The sequence below is a fragment of the Pongo pygmaeus genome, chromosome 5 (assembly GCF_028885625.2).
Source record: "Pongo pygmaeus isolate AG05252 chromosome 5, NHGRI_mPonPyg2-v2.0_pri, whole genome shotgun sequence".
Classification (NCBI taxonomy): domain Eukaryota; kingdom Metazoa; phylum Chordata; class Mammalia; order Primates; family Hominidae; genus Pongo; species Pongo pygmaeus.
The window spans coordinates 96,288,473-96,314,040 of record NC_072378.2 but is presented as its reverse complement, the minus strand read 5'-3'; the positions used below and the strand labels follow the sequence as shown (position 1 = coordinate 96,314,040).

Sequence of the window (25,568 nt, the reverse complement as noted above, 5' to 3'; positions counted from 1 at the left end):
TCTGAATATATAGTTACAACTTGAATGTTATAAAAACAGATGGGTGATAGAAGGTAAAAGTCATCATGTTTCTTTATGTAATAGAAGTAGAAACACTACAGAATTTATTCCACAACTATTCTGTTTATTAAACAGTTAATGTAAAAAATAAATCTTTAAAAATAATGTGAGTAATATAGACTATGTAAAATGTAAATTTATTCAGTATAAGAGACTTCTAAAAACCAATGTATAAAATTAGCAAAAACTGTATCATTATCATAATAAACATCTATCTATAGGTGCATTACAGACTATGTGCTTGATTAAATATATCTAAAACATACTGTAACAACTATTTTCTTTTTTTTCTTTTTGTTTTGAGACAGAGTCTCGCTCTGTCGCCCAGGCTGGAGTGCAGTGGTGCCATCTCGGCTCAATGCAAGCTCCGCGTCCCGGGTTCACTCCATTCTCCTGCCTCAGCCTCCCGAGTATCTGGGACTACAGGCGCCCACCACCCCCGGCCAATTTTTTGTGTTTTTCGTAGAGACGGGGTTTCACCGTGTTAGCCAGGCTGGTCTAGATCTCCTGACCTCGTGATCCACCCGCCTTGGCCTCCCAAAGTTCTGGGATTACAGGCGTGAGCCACCGCGCCCGGCCAAACAACCATTTTCTTATTTAAAACACAGACAATTAACAATATGCCAAGTAGATTAAAAATTATTTTTTTCTTAAATTCAAAAATGGTATTGCTAACACCAAATGTGTTTTTGGATTGACTTTTCATTTGTGATATTAAATTTGGCAGTGTTTTTTTTAACCATTTGTGATTAGTGTTATGCATTTTTCATAATGGTAGGCCAATATTTTACTCCAATGAACAATCTAGTGTTCCTTTTTTTTAAGTTATAGCAACGATGTAAGCTTTGAAGCCTAGATGGTAACATAACCACATTTTACTTAACCAATGGAGCTAGTTTGTCCCAATTTAACACTTTTATAAAGCCAAGTTAAAATCAAACCCTTGGGCATCCTAGTCATTATTATTGAATCAGAAATACATTTTGGCTTCTTTTGTCATCTTTAATCCCCAACATGACAAAATAAAATATTTTGACTTGTTGACTTGCATACTCATCTTTGCCAACAAATATAACTCATGGCCTTCAATGCCTTTTTCCTCTTTCTTTGCACTTTTGTAGCCATTAACCAAACTTATTACTGCAGTAAGAAACTTAATCCTTGGAACCTTGCTTTCTTTGGTTCTATTCCACAAAGAATCAAAAGCATAATTTTCCTCAAACACTGCAATAATTATTTTCTTCCTTTACTTAAGGACAGTTGGTAACTTTCTATGGCCTGTTACATCACTTCTTATCCTAAGACTTAATATTCTCCCTTCCTCTGACTCTTTCTCTTTTAGCAATCTTATTTTCTCCTGCTCTTCGGCACAGTCTCTGCTACTTCCAAGCCATCTGGTTGTTATTGGCACATGGGATTTGCTTTTAACTTCTTTCCTGCCCATGCAGATGTCACCTTTGAGTTACTGGGAGCCCGCTGTTTCCTGAGTCAGTCCATTTCATCTTTGGATAAGTTCATTAAGGAGTTTTTCTCTTTGTTACATAGACCATATAAATCAACTATATAATTTTTACGTTTATCTTTGTGTGTGTTACACAAAGACCTAACGAGGTGTTTTTCTTAGTTGTTTTGCATATGTGTGCTATGTCCACAGTGGTGCTTTGTTTAACCTGCAGGCACGGATCTTTGCGTCAGGCACTTCTGCATTTCCATACCATAATCCATCCTCCTACCACTCCAGAACCACAACAGTGTAAGCTCTAACTTTTGGCATAGTACATGTTTAATGGATGTTTTATGTGTAGGATACTTTCTAAATGCATAACTATTTGTATGTAAAAGTACATGTATTTATACTTCTGAAAGGATAATAAAATCTTTAGGAAATGATTCTGTGAATTTTAATTGTAAAGCTAGAATACAAGTCTGATCATGTGCATACTCACCCCCCCACACACAGTAAAATGCCTAAACATTTCCAATTGTTTAACTAAGAAAACATTACATGTTGTATATGTATCTATAATTGGTTAACAGAGAAGACGTTACATGTTATATATCTAAACCTAAGTGGCATGGTTTTCTCTATGTGTAATGTGCTATTATTTTCTATATCATAGATTTAGTTCTACCTGTGAAATTTCATATAATGCAGAAAAAATATTGATAGTTTTGCCTGTATTTTTCAATGTGAATATGAAAAAATACCTTGGCATTGTTAATCCAAAAATACATTTATAGTTTTCAAGTAGTCTATCTAGCAGAACATTTATTAGTATCTCGAAATTGTTAACATCCCTGAATATTCTTGCATTTCAAACTATTTCAAAAATTATTTCCATAACAATTTTAATTGAATCTCCTGTGATGTGATTTTGGTAATTGTAATCAGCAGTATCTTACAATTAGATTTTAATCAAAACCTTTAATGCTATAATGTGTAATCTGAGAGAAGACACTTATACATCTATGTGGGCTTCTTCTCCTGACCACCCTCTATTCCATGCAAGAGATGCTATAACCAATGTGATAACTGATCATGGAGAGCAGAGGTTGCTTTCCATTTGTCCCCAGTAATGTGGAAAATATCCAGGGGTAGCAACATAGAGTCATGATCAGTTAAAGTCTGGTATAAAGATAAACCTGGTGATGGACTTCTCACTAAGGCTCTTTACTTCCTGTGTGATCAATAAACACTGATTGACTTATAGGACAGTTGCTTAGGGTTAGGAGTGCACCTCCTGGTTATGCAGCAGATTGAAGCTGGGGGCACAATTGGCTTGGGGTAAGGCGGGTGGCACAGGTGTGGGGGAAGAGTGAGGAGGGCTCCCCTACAGCCCACATTACTCTATTGTGCTGCTTTGCAGGTTCTGAATTATCAGCAGTGAATTATTCTTTTTCAGTTTTTATTATTACTAGATTTCTTTAAATCCCACTTTTATGTCTGCCCATTAATCATTTATGTAATTTTAGAAGGCAAAATGCATGAGGCACAGAGCTAATTATGCATTCTATTATGTCTTTAGATATCTGGATGAAAGTCATGTTCCAACACTCAATCCCTTCCCTAAAACTCATTTCCACAAGTGATGATTTAATGATCTATTTATTTTAAAGGTTTGCCTTTGGGGACAAAGATTATCCTGGTTAGCTCCACTTGAAAGAACAGACTTTTATTTCATGGAATCTGTAAGCGTTTAGAAAAATCACTGTGGACTTTGAAAATACATTTAACACAAAATATGTTGAAACCCATGCTTTGGCTATCCCTAGGTAGAAATGATCCCCTTTATACCTATGCAGATTATGAGAGCCTTAATGTCTTCAATTCTCATATTCCATTGAGTAAACACGGAACTAGCAAGCTGTGGAAGCAGTGTGTATGAGGGCAAATTGTAGCTTTGTTTTTTAATTCTATGTGTGAACAAAAAAAGGATGATTTTTAAATGATAACAATTCTTAAATGTGGTAATTGCTAATGAATTTACTCTGATCAGTTTTGTTCTTTTACCATTCATAGCTAATTTATCACATTACATATAACCAGGAATGCAAACACTAGCCTCATGTATACCTCTCAGTTTGATCTTTTAGTTTTTCTTTTACTCTTCAGGTATGAAAAACCTCATTCTTCAGTAATTACACCCACAGCTCCTAGGTATATGTCATATATTTGATTATGAAGAGATATTTTCCTATGTTTCTAACAGCAGAGTGCAGTATTTTGCAAGGAGAGTTGTCTTTGTGATTTAGCATATATTCATTTCTGTTCTACTGTGCTTTTTGTGCCCTTAGAATATAGTTCGATCAAAATGTGTGCAAAAACTTTTCCACTCTAAACTACATTAATATTTTCTAAAACTTAAGTCAAAAATAAGACCGCAACTGAGTTCTGGCTTTAGTGACAATGAAGGCAAAGTGGATTTTAGGTGGGAAAGGACTGTCTCCTAGATGTCAGTGTCCATTCCGGAGCCACATTTTTGGCAGAAGATTTCCTTGTTCTGGGTCAGGAAGCCTTTACCCACCAAGGAGACAGAGCACTTCCCGCAGTTAAAGCATTCGCTATGCCACTGGCTGTCTTGAAAGCAGATAAACTTGGCACCTGTGAGACCTGTAAAGGAATTGGAGAAAAAGATTAATCTATCCTTTCAAGGAATAGATTGAGCATTCTAGCAGATTCGTCTCTAGGAACTGGAGTTAGAGCTATGAGCAAGACAACGCAGAGGCAAATAACCCAAAAGAAGAATGCTGCTTCCTGGCCCTGTGTCCATCTGGAACTATCCGCTATAGGAAAGTTACACCTATGCCACCCAACCAGATTCACAGCCAAATTCTGCCATAATCTACAGAAGAAGGCAGAATGCTGATATGCAAGTCAGGTATTTTTGGAAACAGATAAGGTTGTCTAAGCCAGATAAGAAAATACAGTGTAGCATAATGGAAAGAAGGTATAGGTTGTGAAGTCAGAGATATCTAAGTATGAATACATTTCCCCTTTTTCTCTATATGACTTTAAGTTTTCTTAGCTGCAAAATGAAGATAAAATGAAATAAATGTATGCATCCTAGTCTGATGTCCAATGTTGTAATGACTTTTAGTTCTCTTCTTTCCCCTCATTTTTCTGTGCTTAGTTGTACTTAGAATACGTCCTGGGGTTATATGGTTTGTGACACTATTTCTAGAAAGACTAAATAGAGAATTTTGTCTAATCATTCAGCTATCCTAACGTGATGGCCTTATTACCTTGCTCAGAGACAACTTCAGCTTTTGTTGAATCTGGCCAATGAAGCCACGTTATCCCGTGATTGGTTTCTAAGTGCTTTGTCAGCCTCCTCCACTTTAACTTGGGCCTCACTTGAACCACACTGTTTCTTTAAAAAGTAGTAGAATTTGAATCTTCGGTGAGGGTCTGATCTCTGTCTCCCTAATGTGATTCCAGGGTATAGTTCAAGAAATTGATTTTGAGAGTTACATAAAAGGAGAAAATGTTAGGGTTTGGGAAGAGGCTGAGATGCCCTAGGCTTGGGTATTTATTTATTTTGTGTTTTCTCCCAGTAATCTTAGTGCTATTATTTGCTTATCATCCATGGAGTGAGGCTAAAAGAGTTATATAATTCATGTGTAATTTCCAAATACTCCATTTGGAATGGTGAAGTGAAAGGGTGAATAGCATTCTATTTTAGATACATTCTTTTTAAATAGGATAATGAACTTTTGTTTCCATCCTAACAAACTTATTTGATGTCTTCATATATAATTTAGTAGTTCATAGAGAAATTTGCATCAAATTTCTCTACTTTCCTTGATTAAATTTATAGCTTACTTATCTATGATGCTATCAACATTACTTCCTAATAAATGTAAATTAATTATGTACTACTTAATTCCCTTAATGTTATTCAAAACATTAATAAGCTGACTGCAAGAGTAATGTTCTGTATATACATAAATTATGCTGTTCATAAAACTAATTATTACATGTCTAGCATTTTGATGCTCATGAGTTTTTCTTAATTTTATTAGTAAGCCTTGTACAAGTGGCAAATATAAAAGCAATTCTTCCAGAATTTTACAAATAAGAAAAAGTAGAAGCATCTGGCAGCTTTAAGAAAGGGCTGAACCAACATGTGAGATGTATGTAAAGTGTTCTAAAAGGGATATGTTTACTCCCTTAGGTCATGAGGGTTATTTGCAGTAAGAAAGCCATTCATGAAGCAGGTCTCTGGCACCTGTTTTATCTGGTTTCATAGGTTTCTGACAAGTCAGTAGAATAAGAGCTGGCATTTGTTGAGTGCTTGAATGTGTGCCAATCACTATTCTAAGTCCTTTATGTGTGTTACCTTATACAGCCCTCACCTTACCTTTATGGGGTTAGATATTAGCATCAGCCCCACTTTGCAGACAAAAACTGAGAAATGAGAAGTTTAACCGCTTGCCCCAGGTCACCCAGCTAGTAAGCAGCAGATCTAAGATTTAAGCACAGGCCAGGGCCATCTGTCTTTAGAGTCTCTGCTTTTAACCTCATGAAACTAAGTTTGAGTTTATCTTTGGTAAAGAATATGATCAGGAACATCAGCATCACTCTCTGAAGAAGCCACAACATTTGAAATTCGTTTTCCTTGAAATAAACAGAGATGGAAGAAAGCCAACCTGCTCAACTGCTTGTTTTATAAATAAGGTAAATGAAGGCCTCCCACCCCGGAGGTGAGTTAGTCACCCACAGTGACACAGCAGTGGGGGCAGGGAGGACCAAGTCTTTTGCTCCTCAGTCCAGAGCACTTTTCACTGCATCAAGCAGCTTCATTTATCCCTGATAGTTTAAGAGGTTAATCCTATCTCAAAGGAGGAGAAAATATGGTAGCTATACCTGGAGTTTGTTCAAATGAAGCAGTTCAATGTGATGGGTTTTAAAAATTACACTTGGTGATTTATAGGTAGATTTCTCAGAACTTTTTAAAAAAATAATTGATTAATCTTAATTGACAAAAATTGTACATATATAACATTTTTGTATATGTATACATTGTGGGATGGCTAAATCAAGGCAATTAACATATCTATTACCTTATCATATACTTTTTTGTGTGTGTGGTGAGAACATTTAAAAATCTATTCTCTTAGCAATTTTCAAGTATATAATACATAGTTGTTAACTATAGTCACTATGTTGTACAATAGATCTTGAAATTATTTCCCCTGTTTAACTGAAATTTTGTATCCTTTGACCAAGAATACCTAGCTTCTTAAAGTGACATAATAATCAGATGAATGCCAATTTTCCAAAGACATGTGACAATGTCAGAATTCCCAATGGTACATCAGTTCAAATAGCTCCATTTTAAAGAAGCAGTGCTTCAGGGCCTATAGATATTTAACAATTAGATGAAGAAATATTAAAGTGAGTTATAAGTTTTTGCAGGCATTTCAGCCTCTGGTGTCTCAATCACAAAGTTAAAAAAAAGATTAAAATAGTTATTAGACATTTCCTGTGGACTGATGAGTCTAAATTAAATATATAATATTGCACTTAGATTACTTTTGGGTCAGATTATTTGCTCTTGATCATCCTCATGTTTTTGTGCAGAACAACGTTGTTTTTCCATCTCAACTTTAAAAAGCTGGGCCCAGTGATTGATCTGGAACAATCTATGAAAAAATCACTTAGGCACATGAATCTGTGATATATCAGAATTGAAACTCAAGTTCAGGGCTTGTGTAGGCTTTTTGCAGATCAGTATTAGCCATCTGGATCTCCAGAGAATTTTGAAACCTATTTTGAGTTGTTAATTTCCTTATTTTCTCATTGAAGTCCCCCTTTTTTTTTTCTGTCCCGATTCAAGAAAAGTGTTGTTATAAAATAAATGGACTGTGATTGCAGATTTTACTAGGGAGATTCTGGAGCTCCAGGTACTGCTGGGTATCTGAAAGTCCCATTTTCTAACTAAAATCAGTGGAGATCTCTTGGCTGTAGGAATTGCCAAATTTGTAGAAGGCAGGAGAGCAGGGTAGTTAAAAGCATGGACCCTGGAGCCCAATGGTGTGGGATTCCTAAGGCAAGTTCTTGCAAGGGCCAGGGAGGTGACCTAGCTGAGTGATGCAGACAGGGTGCAAGGGACAGAGAGGGCATGCCCCATGCAATTGGACAGCCACTAATTCCATATGATGGTGACCCTGATGGGGAGTGTGGAGGCAGTCTGCTCACCCAATGGCAGGCTCTTCGTCTACTTTTAGCTGCAGAGATGGATTTTACGTTAGTTATTTCCAAACATGTTCAGGCCAAACATCAAAGGCCTGCTGGCCAGATGTAGCCCATGAGCCAGTGTGAGATCCTGACACAGATGGTGCTCCATATAGACAAATAAGACCATGCTGTTTTTTTCTGGTGACACCCTCCCTCCCCTTGCAAGTCAGTGAAAGCCTGCCAAGGTGGGGTTTGGTTTGCTGTGAAACTTTTTCTTTTGGTTGGAAAGTGCATGAAGACTCAACTTTTATTCTGTTACATATTTGAAGATGAAGAAGGAGGAAAGGGATAAAATGATCTTTAATTCTATGGTATACAAACAACTAAAAATTGAAATATGATCTAAGAATACTAGGAATAGAAATAGATATACAGTTCTGACACATTATTAAGTGACTATAAATTGCCAGAAAGAATAGCTGCTGAGTTTCTCAAGTGTGATGCTAGTTTCAGTTCCTTTATTATAGGATTAGCATTTTAAAAGTGTCTCTGAGGAAAAGATGTATTTCTTTTTACCTGGAAAAGCTCTTTAACATGGATCAATTTATCATTATGTTATTTTCAAATCATGTCACATTTTTTTCTTCAGTAAAATACTATCTTGTTTTCTTTCATCTACTCATAAATGCACTTCATAATTGCAAGTGAATAGAGAAAAGAGAGTAATACATTTGTTAGAAGCATCTTAAAATGAAGTTTAATTAATTACTGACCTATGCTACCTTAATTATTACAGCTTCAGATGTTCTATACAATAGTGGAATTTAATTAAAACCTTCCTAACTAAAGGATGCTTGGTCCTACTTTGGAATTAAGCAGGATTCTGATTTATTAGTACTCTTCTCCTCCCACTCAAAACTTAATGAGGCTGCAAGCAGATCTCCTTGTGAAGGTCTGAGTTAACCTCTCAGCTCATCCTGTTCTCCCCCTTCCTTGAATGTTAGAGTCAGTACCATTAAGTTTAGTATGTAGTTACCTTCACAGAATATAGGCACCCAGATTATACTCTTGTACTTTCCTTGAGGAATCCATGTAATATTTATACTTATATATATGCACCCACTTGTGTTTATCTCAAAAGGAAACATAAATAAAAGCTTCCCATTTTTTAATTGCATTTCCTAAATTAACTAGGTAGTGTTTCATAAAGTCATAACTGCCTCATGGCATGATCATATTGAACTGAAGAACTCACCACTAATGGGTTTGGAACAGGCTACACACTTGCTGGCATAAAGATGGTTGTAGCAGTCCACGCAGAATGGATAGTCGTCTCTGGACATGAACTGTTCTTCACAGAGATCTTTCCTACAGCCACTACACAGAAAACACTCTTTATGCCATAACTGGTCACAAAATGTTATCCCACCTGAAGTTATCACCTGCCAAAGACCACAGAAAAGGCAATGACTATGGGAGCCATTACAATTCAGATCATTTCATGATTCTTTTGAGATCCTAGTATCTCTGGGGAGAAAAGGAAGCAAAAAGGAAAAAAAGAAAAGATCATTTCATGTCTTCTATGCCACAACTGGTGCTTTCGGCTACTCTATTTTCACCTTATGTTAGAATGTTCTTTTCCTCAAAAAGTCATTAAAAAATTAATAGTATGAGAAGCCAAAGGCTATAGGAATTAATTAGAAGTAGAAAGAAATGGAAATTATTGTATATTTTTCTCCTACAATGAAATAGAACAGAGCCAGGGCCATATTGGACTCAGGAAGATGGGGGAGAAAAACCACACAGGTTCTTTTTTCACTTCCTCGTACTTCTCTGAATTTTCTTAATTTTGGTTTTTAAAGATCTGCCGTTAGAGCTATTTTCTATACTATGTTCTTATAACTACCTGTCTAACTTTAGGGATGCTTAAAAGAATTCCTCTTTTTCCTGATTGCTTTACACCAGGTCCAAGAATATCCAACAGCAGTAATTCTCAATGGAATTGGTAAGCACCATTATTTGCTAATAACGACTACCATTTCTTAAGTGTTTTTTCAGTCCTTAGCACCGTGCTAAGGATGATCTCTTCTGAATATTCTCAACACCTCTACATACTAGAGACTATTATCTTTCCCTCTTTTAAAATGAGCAACTAGTGAGGATTACAGTCATTAAGTCACTTGCCATGGCCACAGTGAACTAGGACTCAAACCTGCATGGTCTGACTCCACAGCCTGTGTGCATCACCATTAATGCCATACTGAGTCAAGGTTACCTCGCACAGATAAGCAGTTGAAAATCCTTGTTGAATGAATGAATAAATACCAAAGGAAAAAATAGTTGGAAAGCAATTCCAATATTATATCTAGCAGTGGGGTGCTGTGGGAATCAGAACTCAATGGAATAAGCCCTGGTTGTACATTGAGCCTTAAGGTGTGATGTGCAGTGTTTTGCCTGAGATGTAATTAGTTCCGCGTAAGATAATATTTTCTTTCTAACCCAATTTAATCCATGAATTCTACTTTTTAAAAGGCTGAGAAATCTTTATTTAAAATCAGATGGATAAATATTGGGCAATTTTTCTCGTGTAACTATTTTTAAGCCATATCACCTTTTGAATTCACAGCTAATGAGCTCTTAAAATTGCTGTAGATACTGGAATGTGTTTAATGACTGAAGCAATGGGGTATCTGAAGTGGTTCCTATAACCTTTGCATCAAATTTAAGTTTAACTAGGTAGTAAAAACTTAGAGCCTATTTTAAGCCACCTCGTTGTTTACAAACTCAAAAATGTTATTTGTCTGTTACATAGACTTGTAAAAAAATTATTCTAAAGATATTTTTAATCTTATAACAAATATCTTAGAAATTAAAGATATTTGATATGAAAGATATTTTCCTAGAGGAAAAAAAGCATACTATTCTGAATAAATAAATGGGAAGCATAATGTTGTGATGGAAGTAAAGCAATTTAAAATACCCCTTACTGACTTCCAATGCCTTACAGCAGACACAGCAGAATTCATGATTCCTTTGATTTGTTTGGTCTGATGATCGCAGGCAATGCTTAAAAGATTTGAAACTTGAAAAATGTATTCACAGCAAAATAAAACTTGATATATACAACAAAGACTGTTTAATTAGAGAGAAGAAATTCTGGAACATTAAAAATAGTTTGCTTGTGATTATATTCCTTTTGAAGAGGTAGGAAGGTTAAGATGAAGTCTAATATCTAAGCCTGGTTTTTGCCACTGATTGATCTCAGGATTTAGAACAAGTTTATTCTCTGAAAAAGTGGAGGAAAAAATGATTTTGCACTCATTACGTGACAGAAGAAAAATCGAAGAAGACGTTTAACTCCTTTTGAACCTTGAGGAGTTTGAATTTGAAGCACTTGTAGTTTAAAATCATTTGCTTTCTGGCAGAAAAGAAATCTTAGTGTAACAAAATAAAATCTATGGATTTTAAAGCTTAAAAGTTCTAAGGGCCTGGTTGTCAAGTAGTTTTTCCTTTTTTTAAGAAAATATTTGGTCTTTGGTTTGGGTTAAAAAAATTGTTTAGATTGGATCATCTTGATGAAAAACAAATCTAGCTTTTTAGAAAAGGACTTGTGGTTTTAAAAACTAAATAAAAAATAATCTGGCATGTCATAATCTGTCTACTACCCAATATAAATATTTTGTAAATTTTTGATGACTTCAAATCATATCCTAAATATAGTTACAGGCTCTAATAACCTGGGAAACATCAGCACTTGGCCCAGACAGTGCTCAGCATGGATGTGCTAAAGAAGTTTGACTCTTGAATTGTTATAGCATTGAAAGAGTCTTCATATTGTGTCTGATAAATGATTTTAGGATAATTCTCACAAATATCATTACTGTTTTAGTCTGTCTTTAAGAAATGAAGCCTAAAATTGGCCAACTCCGTTGTCTCTCAAAACAGTGAGATAAACCTATTCATTTTATTTCCAGCAAGATCTTATTTTCTTTAGTTTTTAAGTTTTGTGTATTTTTTAGAGATAGGATCTCACTGTCACCCAGGCTGGAGTACAGTGGCTCAATCATAGCTCACTGCAGCCTTGAATTTCTGGGCTCCAGTGATCCTCCTGGCTCAGCCTCCCAAGTAGCTGGGACTACAGGCACGTGTCACCATACTTGGCTAATTTTTAAACTTTTTTTTTTTTTTTTTTTTTTTATAGAGACAGGGTGTCACTATGTCGCCCAGGCTGGTCTTGAACTCCTGGCCTCAGGCAATCTTCCCACCTTGGCTTTCCAAAGTGTTGGGAGTTCAGACGTGAACCACCGTGCCCAGCTCCAGCATGTTTTTAAATGCTGTCATTGACTCTGGTAATTCTTTGGAGCTTCATATGGCATATGGTCATATGGCTTGATTGCTGCTTGTAAAGTCATCTTCTAAGCCAGTGTTTTGGGAGAGTAATGAAGGTCTCAGTCATAAGATTATTTTATGTTATGTGATCAGTTGTAATTCTCAGCCATCAACATAGTGTAACTTAATAATTATAACTTAGCATAGTGTATTGCTGCCTCTTTAAATGCAGTACTGGTATTGGTTATGTATGTTAAACAGTTAACTGCGTGTGCGTGTGTGTATGTGCATGGGTGTTCACATATGTGTGTGTAGAAAGTGGTAGTGTGACTTCCAGCTGTCCAGATATACAAATGGGCTTAAGAGTTCTGCCAAAGTAACGTACAGATAAAAAATACTTTGAAACCACTATACTAATCCAACGTATTTTCATGATTCAGCTTTCTCATGACAATTTATGGTGTCATTTTAAACTTATGATGCCTCACAGGTCAAGTATTTCTTTGAGAACCTCCATATATATTTTATGGAATGCAGACAGGCTTCATCAAGGTGTTAGAGCTACTTTTTCACATAAAAGCTTAGAGGATAAAAAAAGAATTGGATGAAGTTTACTTCAAAAAGATTACTTTTTTTTCTCTTAGAAAATGTTTTTTGAGTGGGAAGCCAAGTCAGAAGGCCCTACATGATCCTGGAACTGGAGTGAAGGAATTTGCTGCTCTTAGTCTTCTTTCTGTCTTTTGTCTACTGAACTTCCCCCATGATCTTGGCACTCTCTTGAGCCAATTGCTCTACTCTTAGGAAATACAAAAGCTTCAAGTCAAGAAGACATTTGCATTGCTGAGAAAGAATGTGAGAAGTTAAACATCCTGTTTAACTTCGTTCCCTTAGTCACTTTGTGAGGCAAATCCATATTTCTCTGAAACAGTTAATACTGAATGGATCAAAAATTATTTTTTAAGAAACATCTGTATTCAAAGAGAGACCTGTGCTTTCTCTCAGAATACATGAGATCTTATATAAAAGCAGTGAATGGGTGAGTGTAGTGGCTCATGCCTGTAATCCCAGCACTTTGGAAGGCCAAGGCAGGTGGATCACCTGAGGTCAGGAGTTCGAGACCAGCCTAGCCAACATGGTGACACCCCGTCTCTACTAAAAATACAAAAATTAGCTGGATGCAGTGGCACGCACCTGTAATCCCAGCTACTTGGAAGGCTGAGACGTGAGAATCTCTTGGACCTGGAAGGCAGAGGTTGCAGTAAGCCGAGATTGTACCACTGCACTCCAGCCTGGGTGACAGAGCGAGATTCCGTCTCAAACAAACAAACAAACAAAAAAAGCAGTGAAATGAACTGGAATACCAAATCACTTGAGCTGTTTGGAATATTAAATTCTTGTTGTAGCTGGAATTTTATGGTTAATAATAAAAAAAAAAGATGGTCGTCCTCATCGTGACAACTAGTGGTTTGGACATGTTGAAAGTCCAAACTACCATGGGTGTGTGATTACAGATATAACATAATAGTATCAGTTCATTCTAAATATATGATACAGCTAAAAAGAAATAGTCTGAGTTTCCACAAGCTTCACCCTCTTTAGAAAATTACCTTCTTACAAAAGTTGCAGTAGTGAGCAAACTCCTTCTCAAAACATGGCACACAATAATTGCCACTCTCTTTGGAGATCAAAGGCTTTGTCCCTATAGGTTGTCGGCAATTCTCACACACAAAACAGGTTTCGTGCCAGTAGTTTCCCTTAAATTCCATTTTGCGGGAACCTGTACTCCAAAAGTAAGGACATGTTAGTATAAGTCAACCATAATTTTATTTTTTAAGCAAATACAGATCAAATTACTTAAAAACGTTTTAAGTTAAGATGATAAATGAATTGTCCTTTTAGAAAAATAGTATTTTTTTCAGGTTCAAAAAAACCCATTCATCTGGGAAAAAAAAGGTTAATAAAGTTTAGCCATGATGATGGAGAATCACTCTTAGACTGAAAACTTTTTCAAGCCCTGCATAACCTATAATCTGGAGATGTAAAAGTACTTTGAATGAAGACTCCTAATGGTTTCACATGGTTTGGATAAATTGGGCCATAATAATCATTACAAGGGTATTAAAAATGCCCAGAGCACAATTACTGAGACTATGCTGTGTAGTTATGGCCTTCTAGAAATTCTCTGAATCCATAATAAGAAAATGAGAGAGCAAGAGTGACAGAGAATGAATTATGTTCTTATGCTGCTGACCATAGAGATTGAGATCAAAATATAAAGAATTAGTCCTTGCCAAAAGTGGAATGACATACATGAACCCTGTCTTCCCTAAGAGAGAATAACAATAACTGATCCTCAAAACAGTTTGTGTCAAGCTACAAAATGGCAGTTGGCCCCAATCGCCTATGATGAATCACTCTTTCTGATGCCATTGATTGTGCCTAGGGCACTGTGTTTAATGTAGTGTTATTGGCATCCAATTTGTCTTTATTTTATGGGTGAGGTTCTGGTTTGAAATGTTTCTATGAATTAGACTTTATGAAAATACACAGAACACTGTAATTTACCTGTTCAAGGATAATGAATGAATAATCTTTTTATTTCTAAAGTACACGGAAGAAGATTGAGAGAGTAAGAAAGATATCTTTCTCAAAACCAGGGTTTTGGGAGCTGCTGCACTCCTCATGTGCTGGGACTTAATGAAAAACATCACAGCTTCAGTTAGAGACAGGAGCCCCCTTGAGACCCTACCAGGCATGATGGTCCTCTTGCAGTGGAAGCACTTGGAGGAGCACTCGTTAGAATAGCACTCCGTGCACAGCAGGCGCTCATCCTTGGCAGCAAAAGGCTTTTCCACCAAAGAGTGATTGCATTTGGTGCACTTGAAGCATCCTTCATGCCAGTGCCGGTCTTTGTAACAAAGATCCTTTGAGGCGGCAAATAAAAGTTAATTAAATGTCATTGTGACAATACAGGCCATATTATAAAACAAAACTGAACACTCCTGGGACTCTCATGTCAGTAGGTTGTGCTAGTAGCTTGAGGGAAAGTTGTTACTGAAACTGTTACCCATAGAGAGGAGACCCTCTGGGGTAATTAAGAGCTAGAGCCCAGGGCTTTCTTGGTGGGTCACTTAAGACAGCTGGGAAAAAACAGATAAATTCTCTGCTATGTCTTCAAAATTTGCCTATATTCTTTTTATAAACTATAATAGAGGTTTTTCATGGAATGATTTTTAAAAATTTTAGGGTACAACGTTCTATTACTCTTTGAGATGTAACTAAACAGACAAAAAATAACATCACCTAAGTAAAACAAAGACAGAAAGAAAGGAAGAAAGAGACAGAGAGAGAGAGAGAAAGAGAGAGGAAGATAATTGGAGGATGGAAGGAAGGAAAGAAGAAAGAAAGAAAGAGAAAGAATAAGCATGTCGGAGGAATGGGTTGTAGGTGTGAGAGGTATCAGTAGGGTTTAGTAAGAAATGAAGCTGATTTTACATCAGAAAACAGATTTTGAATCCTTTCAACTTCAATTATTTATGCATTTATTTATACCCTTGTCATTCCAGAAATAACAAACACACCCAGAGGGTTACTGAGGGCTTGGAAACAGCCGGAAAATTCTAGCTGTGTAACTTTGGACAAATAGCTTAACCTCTTTAATCTTTAGCATTCTCAGCTACCTTATAAGATCACGTGAGGATTAAGCATATATTGTATTTCATAGTGCTAAGTGTAATGGCTGGAGCATGACTGCTGGTAACTTTTAAGATCCTTATATGCCCAGTAGCAGAGAAATAGTATTGAAAGTCAACACTAAATGAAAAGAGGCACTCCAACCCACTTGTTTGCTGTTCATATGCAGTAATTCTGTAAATTGAGGTGAGACTTACCTTAGAATCGGATTCAATTGGTTTTTTGCATTCCTCGCAATAGTTAGAAAATACATGATGATAACATGTAACACAGTACGGACTGTCATCCTTTAGTACATATTTCTTCCCAAGAAGTGATGCTGTGCAGTATTGACAGTAAAAGTGAGCAGTTGTCATTTTGGTTTGATCCTGTGAATGACAAAGTGATTCATGTATATAAAAGCAGAATTTTGTTTATAGGATAAATGATGAAACCTTAATATAATGTGAGTGAAGCATTTGAATGAATTTATATTTTCTTATGCAAAAATCCACCAATTTAGGAAAGTATGCTTATAGTCATGGTGACATTTGGAGTGATTTAGGAAAGATTACTCTCCCATCTTGGCAGTTCCTTGTGTGTTTTGCTAAAAAAATGCATAAAACCTGCAGCTAGATTATGAAAAACATCTTGTGTTTATCATAAGCTAATGTGGAATTCAATGAGAATATGGTATCTGTTGAAACAGGATGGTTTTACCTCAAGGATATAAACTGTTGCTAGGGCTTTTAATAGCTGTCATCACTTACTTTCTTGCTGGAAAATTCTAGAGGCAGATTTTGATGGAAATAACAGTCTTTTTTACTCAAATATAAATTAATAATCAGTACATTGTCATTTTCTAGTTCATTCTTTTACTCCTCAAGTCTTTATTGAATACCTAATAAGGGCTTTGCACATTTACGCTGAGGTCTTCGTGTACCACATCCCCTCCTTGGCTGTGGCTTCCACCATCCCAAATGTGCTGATGACTCCAAAATCTCTGTTTTCTGCTAGCTTTAGATATCTTCATTTAAATGTCTTTACCAAGCTGGCCAAATAAAACTCCTCAGCAGGTAGGATTCTCAGACCAAGTGCTAGGTCTTTGTGACTATTGTGAACAATTGCCCAGATGCAGAAGTGCAGATAAAATCATCAGTGGTAGAAAACAACGATGGGTTCGTTCAGGCTTTAGGGCCAAAGTAACATGTATAGAGCATAAATAATAGCCGCAGCTATTCCATTATAGCTATGGATAAAATAGCTAGAATTTATCTGCAAGGCAAAATTCATTCTGTAAGATGAATAAAAAAGCTGATACGAAACATAAAGCCAGTGATAGATAAGGACTCTGATTGTTTTGTAAATTTGGAAAACCATTAAGAAACGACGCATATAGATCTCCAAAGGTTTTAATTAGGCATTGAACATGAATTCTTTGTTGTTACAAAAAAAAAAAATTAGCACTGCTTTTCCTTGAAAAATGAGATTTGTCATCTCAGGATTTACTGGAATATATTAGGAGCTTTGAATATTTTCTAATTCTCCCCCCACAGAATTTTTTTTTTAATTTTAGCAAAATCAGAGGAGCAATTAACGATAACACAAAAGCGTTTTTGATACTAGTTTGTATTGACTACATTTGAACTGTCATTCTCATGCGTTTTGCCTTATTCTAGTGATGAAATTCCCAGCAGAGAGCCTTGCTGAATGCACATGATTATTAATTCTGTACATAGCAGTTTTGCTATATTGTTCTTCACTAACAAGTAGAGAAAAGGCAGAGGATTTGGAATATGTGGGTCTTTTCCCAGGAAAGATGAAATGCAGACTAGAAAGTTCGCAATGGAACATGGCCAAAATTATCTAAAAGGAACACTGAATTCTCCATTTGATTAATTCCACAGAAATGTTCCTTCTTAGTGAATACAAACACACTCAGAGGGTTACCGAAGGCTTGGAAACAGCAGGAAAATAGATCTAATTCCCTTGAAAGGTTTAAAAATATAAGTTTTATTCACATTTACAGCAATCAAGTGTTATCACTTTATAGAAATAAAATATGTACCTTTAACTCTCTTCAATTACTATGGAAAAAGTCATTTTCATTAATATTTATTTTAGTTTTAGATGTATTTAATAGCATCATGAAACATGGCCCCTCAGGGGTTAGGAACTGCAGTCTACTGCCATTTTGTGAGGCTTTTAGTGTATTATAAAATGAATATATAAAACATATAAAACCACAAAAGGGATTACCAAATTGATAATATTTCAATTGTTTATTTTAAATGACACTTTAAACATGACAACATCAAAATACCTGTAACTTATTTAGTGATCAGATCAGGAGTCTAAATATAAGACAAGATGGTCCTTCTCCCATCCCAGTCCTAACTACAAAACCGGCCTGGATCTACAGAAAATGCCTTACAATATAGACCATATTTCTTAATTTTTTGTTTTGTTTTGTTTTTTGAGACAGAGTCTTGCTCTGTTGCCCAGGCTGGAGTGCTGTGGTGTGATCTCAGCTCACTGCAACCTCTACTTCCTGGGTTCAAGCCATTCTCCTGCCTCAGCCTCCTGAGTAGCTGGGACTACAGGTGCATGCCACCGTGCCTGGCTAATTTTTGTATTTTTAGTAGATATGGGATTTTACCATGTTGGCCAGGATGGTCTCAATCTCCTGACCTCATGATCCGCCCACCTCGGCCTCCCGAAGTGCTGGGATTACAGGCATGAGCCACTGCGCCTGGCCTCTTGAAAGAAGAAATTCATTTCTTATTCAATTCTGTTTTGTAAAAGCAACATCAGGGAGTTGGGTAGGGTGAGAACAGAATCAGTCTAATATCTCAAAACCTTGTGATTTTATACTTGTAGGACTATACAGTGGGAGGAAGCATTTGGTCCAGGTCAACATTTCTTGAATATTTACTCAGTGATTTGAACTCCCTGCCCCCTCAAGGAGTCTGGATTCTCTTAGTTTAGCGCCTATCTTAATAATAGTCAATGTAATTTGAGGTAAGAGAGCAAACTGAATATTTATTCTCTTCTTCTTGGTTAGAAAAAATACACTAAGAAATTCATTCCTCATTTTCATGAAGTCTATCATTTAACTGTTGATCTTTGAACACATCCAAATAGTGTTTCTTAAAAATAGAGGTATTATAACTATATAAATGATACACACTCTATTAGAACCCTATAGAATTCTTAGAGAACTATTATAATAGAAAGGAGAGTGAGGAGAGACCTTCCTAGGAAGATCTTAAGGAAGTTAAGCTGTTGGAAATCTGTTAGGAAGGAAGGAAGGTTGGAAGAAAGGAAGGAAGAAAAGAAGGAAGGAAATAAAGAAACAAGGAAGGAAAGATCAAACTGTTTATTGAGGAAGGGAAAAGAGAAGTGAGAGAATGGCGTAGGAGCTCATTTGAAGTTGTGAAATGTTGAGTCGTGAGAACAAATTTTCACCTGGGTACATTAAGGATGAAGAAGGATCTTGAAACTTTTAAGCTTTTTAACTTTAAAGCTTTTTCTGTTCTCACCCTACCCAACTCCCTGATGTTGCTTTTACAAAACAGAATTGAATAACAAGCTTTTGATTTGAACTTTGAATGCAAGTAGTTCTAACTGGGATGGAGCAGGCAGAAGGTAAGCGTGTGAATTTTTCCAATCTGACCACTTTTTACTATCTTACACTTTTCTAAACATTATTCTTTACTTTTTCCTCTTCTTTGTCACTAACATTAATAGTTTAAAATTCTCAGGGAATAACTCTGTGTCTAGAAGAGCAAGCCAAATAGCTTGTTTTAATCATTCCCTAACAGGTAGAGCTGTAGGAAAGAGGATGAGGACTACGTGATTTTTGTCTCAGGAATCCCCACCTGAGGGCTAATTGTCAAAGATATTGGAAAATTTTTGCTTTCAAAGATTAAAAATTCTTGAGCAAAGCTGTTCTTAATTATGAGCTGTAAGAATTATTAATATAAACATGTACCCCAATTGGTTAGCATTAAACTTTTCTAGGTGTGAACTCAGCAGTGCTAGTCATTCACTTGGAATGTATCACTTAGACATTCTTGTCAAACTTCTTTCAAAGTTATTCAGCAACTAACACAACATTTAAGCCCAGAATTTTTATCTTTGCATATTGGGATTTTAGAAGGTTTATTTAGAGATGCACTGATATATCAAAGAACATAATGAAGACAATGAGTAGAAGACAGATGAGTAGTTCAGAAATTCAATGGCATGAATGGACTTGGCTTTGTTTTTCTAGTTTACTCCTTTAAATTTTAGATTTCTCCCTAAAAAGATGTAAGTTTGGCTGTGCTGTGGCTCACGCCTGTAATCCCAGCACTTTGGGAGGCCGAGGTGGGTGGATCACCTGAGGTTGTGAGTTTGAGAGCAGCCTGACCAACATGGAGAAACCCCTGCTCTACTAAAAATATAAAATTAGCTGGGTGTGGTGGCACATGCCTGTAATTTCAGCTACGAGGGAGGCTGAGGCTGGAGAATCACTTGAACCCAGGAGGTGAAGGTTGCGGTGAGCCTAGATCGCACCATTGCACTCCAGTCTGGGCAACAAGAGCGAAACTCCATCTCAAAAAAAAAAAAAAAAAAAAAAAAAAGTAAGTTCATTGGTAATAGTTTCTGTAGCTGAGAATGTTATTTCTTAGGTGCTATTTTTTAAACGAGAACAATTTTGTGTCAAGTTGTACTTTATAGTGAGTTATTGATGAAAAGCCTAATGCTATGAGTAATATATCCACTTAACATTTTTACTATGCTGTGCAGAATGAATAGACTCACAAGTGTATTGAGAACATTTCATGTGGGAGAGAGGCAAGGACTAGGTGCCATGCCTGGTATCTTTAATATACTATTATTTGCAAGGCATCACACACCATCTATTTATTAATGCATTTGAAAAACATGTAAAATACATGTCATTTGCAAAGTAACTTGCTACAAGTTGTAAAGGATATAAAAATAGACTCACATACTGTCTGCAGAGAGCTTATGATCTAGCAGGAAGAGTAAGGACATTTCATAAATCACTAAACAAAAGTTAGGAAGTGATGAGAATAAATGAAGGGTTATAAGTTTTAGAGCAGTAGTTCTAAACATTGGGTACACATTAGAATTTTAAAAATGTCCAAGGTGCACCCCTGCTTCAAACCAAATAAATTAGACTTTTTGGGAGTGCACTAAAAAGAAGTATTTTTCAGTTCTCAAGTAGTTCTAATGTCCAGTGTGGGTTGAAAACCACCCCCTTAAAGAAGGAGGAAGGACAAATTACTTTCAGCTAGGAAAAATTCAGGAACAACTTGAAGCAGTGGCATCTCAATGAATTTTGTAACAGATATTATGGATTGGCCTTCCCAAACTTGGCTTTATCCTCCTTCAAGTTGGAGGGATCAAGGAGCTAAAGGCATTTCCTGGATCCTCTTACAGTGTGTGTTCAGGATGCAGATTTGGCTCTGCTACAAACACATGTGAAAATCTGCAGGTGAATATGAAATGAAAGACATGTTCCTGCTGCTGTTGATGGTGGCAGATTGGCTGGCTGAGATGTGAGTGGTTTCTATCCATTCAGAATGCCAGGGTTCAGTTTTCCTAACTAGCGTTTTGGCTGTGAGAAACAGTTGTGGCAGTACTCGTGGTGGCAGCAGCGAGTTGACCTCTAGGTCACCAGCAGAATGGATGTGGAAGTAGGCAAAGGGCAGTCTCTACCACCTTTGGAGTAATTTTAGAAATACTAACCATAATATTTAATACTCCTGTATGTTTCCTGAACATATAGGCTGAGTCCTGTGTCAACTACTGTATGTGGATCTTTTTAAATCTTTGCAATGGTTTCCTGAGGAGGTCTATTATTATTATGCTCATTTGACGGATGAGCAAACCAAAACTTAGGAGGCCAAGATCACTTGGCTGATAAAAATGCTAGGTCTAGTGTGCAAGTCTATACCTTTTAGAAACTGAAGCCCAGGATCTTAGCCAGTGTAAACCTCTCCTTTCCTTGAGATGTGGAGAAGGGCATTTAGATGCAGCAGCAGAACTGGGAAGGGCACTGACACTTGTATATGTGAACACTTGTATATGACACTTGCATGGAAAACAGTAAGTACTGTATTCTAAATGGCTTGCAGAGCATGAGAGGGTAAATATTGGAAGACAGATTTGAAAAGGAAGACTAGAGCAAGGTCATCAATGGCTTAAGTTTCATGCTAGATTTGAACTTTTTTCTTTTTTTTATTATTATTATACTTTAAGTTTTAGGGTACATGTGCACAATGTGCAGGTTAGTTACATATGTATACATGTGCCATGCTGGTGTGCTGCACCCATTCACTCGTCATTTAGCATTAGGTATATCTCCTAAAGCTATCCCTCCCCGCTCCCCCCACCCCACAACAGTCCCCAGAGTGTGATGTTCCCCTTCCTGTGTCCATGTGTTCTCATTGTTTCTATAGAAAAAATATAATCATTGATTACTTAGAACAGGTAAGTGCCATGTTTTGAGCTGAGACTTATGAGAATTAATTTAGAAACAGTGATAGAAGGGATTAAAGGTAGATATACCATAAACAGGAAAATCAATTCGAAACTCGTTTTTCAATATGTGGCCTAATCAACAAATGTCGTGCCTTCTGTACAAAATGTGATTTTTTTTGCATTGGAGGGGAATATGGAGAATCAATGAGCTATTCCCCTAAGGGAAAATTCATTAAATAAACAAATCATAGGAATAAAATATATTAATCAATTTACATGAACAAGTAATTATATATAATGTATAATGTTAAACATGTATATACATATTAAATTATATATTGGTATATATTATATATATAAAGAGAGAGTTGCAGAGACTGTGAGATCAAGTGACAGAAGAATACAACCACGTATGAAGTCTTGGAATTCTGAGAAGCCAAAGACTGAGTCTTGTTTAAGGGGTGAGAATGAAGTTGGAAATGAGGAAAGGATGGAAGCATCTGGGGTATTCATGTTGGAAGTAATGATGGCCTGATTTAGAAAAGAGCATTGAGATCATGTGTGGGAGCAAGGTGCAGTAGGACTTAAAAACGTGAATGCATTTGGGAGGGAGAGAGAGTCATTCTGAAATTTTGTATACGGTTCCTGGTAGAATTAGTATGCCACTAATAGAAGACGGGGGTACAGGAAGAGAAACTAGTTGGAAGACAAGATTAACTCAGGTTTAGTTATATTGAATTTGAGGAACTAAACTAGATAGCCATCAAGCTGTATGTTCAAAATACTAGGCATCAAAATGTCATGTTAGATTAAGAAGTTTAGACTATTTTCCTGGATGAGCTAATTGGTAGTTGAGGAGCTACAATGGTAACTGAAGTTGTGAGACTGAATGAGACCATCAAAGAAACCCTAGTGTAGAAAAGTGAAAAAAAAGATAAAATACAAACTCATGGATAAATGCATGTTATGTGATGGGAAAGAGATGAAGCAGATATAGTGAAGGTCACAGTGTTTTGAAAGACAAAAGAAAGAACTTCAAGAAGAGAATATATATTAATAACATTTAAGGAAAGTGTCAACAAGAAGGCAAATGATGCCTTCAAAAGAATAGTTTGGAGACACTAAATTGTCTGATGTCAGATTTCAGAGTTAAAACGTGAGTGACGAGATGCTCATTGCTGACAGCTTAGAAAACTGCATGTTCAAAAACACACGCCTAAGGAATAAAAAACAAACAAAATAAAATGTGTTGCTGAACTGGCAAGAAAGTAAGGGAAAATCTCAGAGGCTAAAAATAAAAAGAAAGCAGGAAACTAGAAAGGTTAACACTCTCTAAAGGAGCCATTTGTCCTGAGGATGTCTTCTGAGCCATGATGACCTTGTTATCCAAGTATTTACAGCCTGAATTTATACTAACTCTAAGGTCTAAAACCCTTAGGTTTTAGTTTAAAAGGCTTAGTTTAAAATGAAACACAAGAAAATCCTCTATGAAAGAATGTCCCATCATCCTAGGCCTAAAAAATTTCATACATATAAATTTTCATTGAGCATGAATTCACAATTAAAATATTTAAAATAAGAATAAGCAATGAAAACAAGCAGTATAAGTAAAAATCCAGAAAAAAAATACTTGGATCACCAAAAAACAATTTCACATGAGAAATAACAGATGCAAAATGGAAAATAATGTTTAACATATTTAAAGACATAACAGAGAGCATTATATAGAAAAATTCAGGAGAATAAAAATGACTAGGTAGATTTGCAACAGAACTGATAGAAATAAAAGAGATAAAAACTTATTATTAAAATTAAAACAGATTACAATGCAGATTAGAATCAGTTGAAGGGAAAATTAATAAATTTGGAGAGAGAACTAAAGATATACTATAAAATACAATGAAGAAAGAAAAAGAGATAGAAAATATATCAGTTAAAAAGAAAGCAGAAGATAGAATAAAAGAATTTGACCTAAGTCTTTACAGAATTTCAAAAGAAGATAACAGAGAAAATGAGAAATATGCAAAGGTTGGAGATAGAATTGAATGTCCAAGAATTAATGACATTAATGTACAGACACAGAAAGTAAAACAAATTTCAGGCATCATAAAAACAAACACATCATAGTAAAGATGTCATACTCCAGAGACAAAGATGATCTTAAAGACATTCAAAGAGAAAAAAAAGTCTAAAACACCAACAATTAGATATGCAGATAACTTCTAAACAGCAACAATAGAAACCAGAAGAAGCTGAAATAATGCTAAGAGAAAATAAGTAAACCCTAGACCTATATACTCAGTGAAACTGAATTTAAAGAATAGGATGGCATAAAAACATATTTAAGTTGACAAAAGCTACGTTTACTACCAAAAAACCCTCACTGAAGGCAATTCTAAAGAATGTGATTTGAAAAAAAGAAAGAAAAAAAGGAAACTCTCTAAAGGAAGGTTTAGGAAAACTGAAGATGAAAGAATAAGGAGCAAAGACCTTGACTAACATGCAGTTACATAAAAATAAACATTGACTGTATGAAAAAACAATAATAATTTGTGGGGTTCAAAAACACATAATAATACTAATGTACTGGGGAAAATAGCAGTTAAGTGAGGAAAGAGTTGATTGTTAATCCTTGTATTGTTGGAAAAGAATACATTAACTGAGTTACATTAAGATTAAGCATTCTCATGTTAAAATTTTAATAATGTCATTAGATTTGTTAAATTTTAATGGAAAACTCTAAACATAGAAATAGAAATAAGTAAAACAAAATTATTTCATAGAAAGTACGTAGGAAAAAGAAAACTAGAAAACTGAGACATCACAAAAGAAGAAGATATATGATACATTTTAAACCCAAATCAAACCAAATGGAGTGGTTAAACTGTCTTGGTTGAAAACCAAAATATTCCAAAGATGATCCAAAAGTAACTGTCCACATCTGCAACCAATCTGAGTTCAAATCCCAGCAAATTCTTGTCAGCTTCAATCAAAGATTAGATGAAAGGGAAATACAGTTTTCTTTAATACTATTTGAAACCACAGATTGGCCTAATTTAATATTTTTGTTAACTGTAACTCAGCACAACACTTGACAGAAACTAAAATTTCTGCCCCTTGACCTAGCCATGTGACAAGAAAGGAGTGCATCCTCTGGGAGTAAAACCAAACGAAACAAAAATTGTACATGTGTATTTTGTTCCAATGTTTGGCAGGCAAAAAATTATAAGACACCTCAAGAAGTAAATACATATATATATATATATATATATATATATATATATATATATAAATTCTAATATTTATTGGATCCTTTTCCAGTTCTTTC

At 35.8% G+C, this 25,568-nt stretch overlaps 1 protein-coding gene across 2 annotated transcripts in view; it reads right to left on the bottom strand.

Annotated features, from left to right (window-relative positions):
• Positions 1–1,170: 1,170 nt before the first annotated feature.
• Positions 1,171–25,568, bottom strand: part of FHL5 (four and a half LIM domains 5) — a 61,412-nt gene continuing 37,014 nt past the window's right edge. For both annotated transcript variants that reach the window (XM_054490850.2, XM_054490848.2), the window contains exons 3-7: positions 15,961–16,131; positions 14,820–14,994; positions 13,678–13,847; positions 8,997–9,183; positions 1,171–4,171 (exon numbers count right to left, since the gene is read on the bottom strand). In XM_054490850.2, the coding sequence (XP_054346825.1) occupies positions 4,008–4,171; positions 8,997–9,183; positions 13,678–13,847; positions 14,820–14,994; positions 15,961–16,119 (855 nt within the window). In that variant the 5' untranslated portion in view covers positions 16,120–16,131 and the 3' untranslated portion in view covers positions 1,171–4,007. The remainder of the gene's footprint in view (positions 4,172–8,996; positions 9,184–13,677; positions 13,848–14,819; positions 14,995–15,960; positions 16,132–25,568) is intronic.